Below are 4257 nucleotides of genomic sequence, written 5' to 3' on the forward strand. Positions count from 1 at the left end.
TAAACAAAAGTCACTAGAAAATTTATCGATCCCAACTTCTTCCCCAAATGACGATGAATAAATTGTGGATCATTTAAGAGAATTTGGACCTGGACACTATTTTTCCAACAAACCCATAAATTCCCTACAAAACCTCGAGCTTCGATTCTATGGGAACAATCCAAAACAATTCTTTCTATGATTCTATTCTCCTTTAAACCACTAACTCGAGTCTCAAGGAAAGACGCAACATCAACCTCAAAATAACAAAGTAATCTTTAACCATTCGAACAAACTTAGGAGACACACATCCTTGACAATTCCAAACAAAAAGGCTTGGTAGCATTAGATAAAAAAATGAAGATAAAAGAAACATTCAACAAACCCACCTTAAACATCCAAGTTGGTCGCTTTTCTGGAACCCAACGGAGTCCCCTGTAAACAATTTAAATCCGTAACTAGGCTATCAAACCCGATTCTGTCTACAACTGTGGTCATCTCTTCAGCTACGAACTCACGAGCAGAGGCATTCACCTTAAATTTGCTTCCTTTACCACGTAGGGTGTGGGAACCTCTCCACAAACGTTTAGGATCCTCAATTTTCAACGAAGCCAAAATATTAAAATGTTCATCATGCGTTGGTAAAGGATCAACAAAAATCATATCTCCCATGAGAATATTAAGATTCCGATTTTTAACAAAATTAATGATTGAATAATAATCCAGGTTTAAAATCGTCGCAACTGTCTTTTCCACAAGTTCATGGGTTGGCCCTTGCATCAATGGAACAATTTCCCTGCTTGAGTTCTCATTCGAAAGTTGATTTAAAATGTCCCTAGAATTAATAACACTCACATTAGCTAAAGGGAAGATGGAATTTGGTTCGGAATTGTTGAAGCTAGCAGCCATGGGATGCCTATTTAACTTAACAGACCTAGAGCCCCTCTTAGGCGGTCCAGCCAAGCCCCAGTCCTTAGCAACCTGTTTCTTCTCTGGGCCCTAACCTATAGCAATCGCCTTAACATTTAGGCTTGAAACATAAAGACAGAAAGTTTGTGCGTTATTCTCCGTATGTGTTGACCCTTCTTCACCTAAAGGGTTGTTATATATGGCAACCCCTTTTCCCTTCAGTCTAGCTAGATCAATGGGATCAGAATCCCTAACATTAATTTGACTTTCATCCCGTAAATCATGGAAAGCCTTAAAGCGAGATCCCTACGAATCTGACGTTTTCCTTCCTTCCCGGCCAGCCACTAGTTTTCGTCTAGGTCTACTATTTTAGCGATCAACTACCATCTAAGGCCCAAACATGTCCAACTCTTTCTTATTTTTGGCCATAACCAGAGCTTCTTGGTTCCTTTGGTTTGCCATTTGTACAATCCTCTTTATATTTTGTCCATCATGGCCAGGGACAAAAGAACAAGATTCTCTCAAGTGTCCAAAACGCCAACATGAAAAACACATATTCAAGATAGACTTATATTCTACACGCTGAAGTTGACCATCCACCTTAATGTTTGAAACCAAAGGCTTGTTAAGATCGAGAAGGATCGCCATATGAACTAATCGACTCTGATGTGCACTGCCAGTATTATCATCAAGTTTAATGGCATGACCAATCGTCTCCCTCAATACTCGTTAAGATACTCTTCCGATATAAAAAAAAGGGGATGACCAGAAGGCAAATCCAAGCTACCACATTCGACGGATAAGGTTGACTAATTGAGAAGAATTCCGACTAGGGTTGAACCGTTAAATATTCCCAAAAACAATCCATGATCCTTTTGTGAGAGCCTGAATATAATTCATTTCCACTTGGAATTTTACCATGAAATAATCATTTTCCAAATCCATAATTTTAAATGGAGTGGAAAGTTTCCAAAGGTGATAAATCTTATTAGAAGGAGCCTCGAAACCTAGTTACCTTCCCAAAAGCTTAACCACAATCGTATGAGACATACTCAGATATAAAATCTGATGAACCATTTCAGAAAAACGAACCGAAAGTAGTTCGTTTTCTATTCCAATAGTCACATCTCCATCGAGTAACTGTAGATCATCATTATCTTGATCGTGCAAACTTTATTTCGCATCCCTTGAAACCCCAAGCAACATGTCTTTGAAAGATAACCGTGAGTTAGATAGCTTATCAAACCCATTGGGATTTCCATCCTCATCCACAACCATAAAATGATCATCCTCCCCAGACCAATATTACGTATACGAACTTTCTTGGTAACTTTGTCCTCCAATGAAGTCAACCATTATTATGTATACGAACTTTCTTGGTAACTTTGTCCTCCAATGAAGTCAACGATGCAGAAGCCATAAAAAAATTTTGTGAAATTCTTTTTGCTCAAATGATCTGATGACAAATCAATGGCGGCGGCGTAACTGCAAATTTACAGATTTTAGAGCTTATACTTAGTTCTCTCTATATATAGTTTATAACCTTTTAATGGTTTAATTCTAAAAAAAATTGTACTATCTAAAAGTTAATCAATGTAAATGATACTAATTCCTAATACTTAAGTAATCAGCCAAGAAATTTGTTTTCTAGATTTAAACGTAACTTTATCGATTTGCCATAAATATCGAAAATTTTGAATTTACTTACAATTATATATATTTGTTTTAGCTTATTACTTATAATTTTTTTATTAAATTTGTGCTTTTAAATATGTAACATTTAAATATAAAAAAAAACTCTATAACATACATTATATCTCAAAAAATTATTATTTTATTTTATTTTATGTTCTTCGAATATAACAAATATTATAATTTTACAAATATATTTAAAGTAAATCCATATTACAATTTTGGCTTTAAAAATATTGTTTTGATACGTAATTTTGGCCCCCCCACCCCTAAGAGGAGTTACATGTTTCTAGTCTTGATTTGTGGCGTTTGATTTAGAAAAGTTATCACGTACATGCTGTCAACGAGGTTATCATTTTAAGATATATTGATTTATTACTTTTTCATTGGTATACAAAAAAAAAAGAAGAAAGAAATCACAGAGGGCAATAGGGGTTAAAAGGTAGTTCAAAAGTAACATGATAAGAGCTTAATGTATAGACAAATAACATCAATTATTGCATTGGATTAATAGGGAAAATACATAGCTAATTTTATAGTATAATTATAGAGGAGAATGTACAGAAATGAAAGATGATAAAAAAGAGGGAGAGAAAGCAGCGTCTTATGGCCCAATGGCGTGTCTTGGTTGCCCCATGATGTGAACTTCATGTTCCTCCTCTCCCTTACCTTGCTTCCCGGCCCCCCTATTTCTACTTGCCTGCCTTCCTTAACAACAAACATACACATCCATCTCAACGATATGTCCAGTGAGAGAGGGAAGGATATAACCGAAGGATCATCCTTGATTGCCGATCACCACCAACCCCCAACACCTAGCCGATATGAGTCCCAGAAGAGAAGGGACTGGAATACTTTCGGTCAGTACTTGAAGAACCAGCGGCCTCCGGTTCCTCTTTCACAGTGCAATTCCAACCATGTCTTAGACTTCCTGCGATATCTGGATCAGTTCGGGAAGACCAAGGTTCACCTCCAAAGTTGCATGTTCTACGGACAGCCTGAACCACCTGCTCCTTGCACTTGCCCCCTTAGGCAAGCTTGGGGCAGCCTTGATGCTCTTATTGGGAGGCTTCGAGCTGCCTATGAAGAAAATGGAGGGTCACCTGAGTCCAACCCTTTTGCCACCGGTGCTATTCGAGTTTATCTAAGAGAGGTGAGGGAAAGTCAAGCCAAGGCAAGGGGGATCCCTTACAAGAAGCAAAAGAAAAAGCCCAGTCAAGACAAACCAAGCGATGAATCCAGCTCCACCCTTTTCTTGTCTTGATTCTTTTTCTTTCTTTTCGAATTTAGGGTTTAGAGTCTTATCCCTCACTCACTGCTCGGTCATTTCCTGGTAGTGTTTCAATATATACATGGTATTTTTATTTTTGCTTCTCTATTTCCTTTAAGCACTAGTTTCACTTTGAATTAATGTTAGATCCAGCACTGCTATTGTTTTATTTATTTATTTTAACTGCTATATTTTTTAATTTCATTAGATGAATCACTGCGTGTTGTTTCTGGAGTGAATGAACTGCTTTCTAACAATTAAATTACGTTTCATTACTTTGCAAGAAGACATCCTGAAGCCCACCGACTTACAAGAGACAAATCAAATAACTTGTTACCTATTTGGTGGTATACCAAATGCAATATTAATTAATCCTAAATATTATAAACAACCCATATTCCCCAATC

The 4257-nt window shown here is 36.9% G+C and overlaps 1 protein-coding gene across 1 annotated transcript; it reads left to right on the forward strand.

Moving 5' to 3' along the window:
* The first annotated feature begins 3126 nt into the window (after positions 1 to 3126).
* Positions 3127 to 4019, forward strand: LOC107896877 (protein LIGHT-DEPENDENT SHORT HYPOCOTYLS 10). The gene has a single exon (XM_016822175.2). It carries the CDS (start codon positions 3230 to 3232, stop codon positions 3842 to 3844), a length of 615 nt encoding a protein of 204 aa, XP_016677664.1. The 5' UTR covers positions 3127 to 3229; the 3' UTR covers positions 3845 to 4019.
* Positions 4020 to 4257: the final 238 nt, after the last annotated feature.

Source organism: Gossypium hirsutum, chromosome A10 (genome assembly GCF_007990345.1).
Source record: "Gossypium hirsutum isolate 1008001.06 chromosome A10, Gossypium_hirsutum_v2.1, whole genome shotgun sequence".
Lineage (NCBI taxonomy): Eukaryota > Viridiplantae > Streptophyta > Magnoliopsida > Malvales > Malvaceae > Gossypium > Gossypium hirsutum.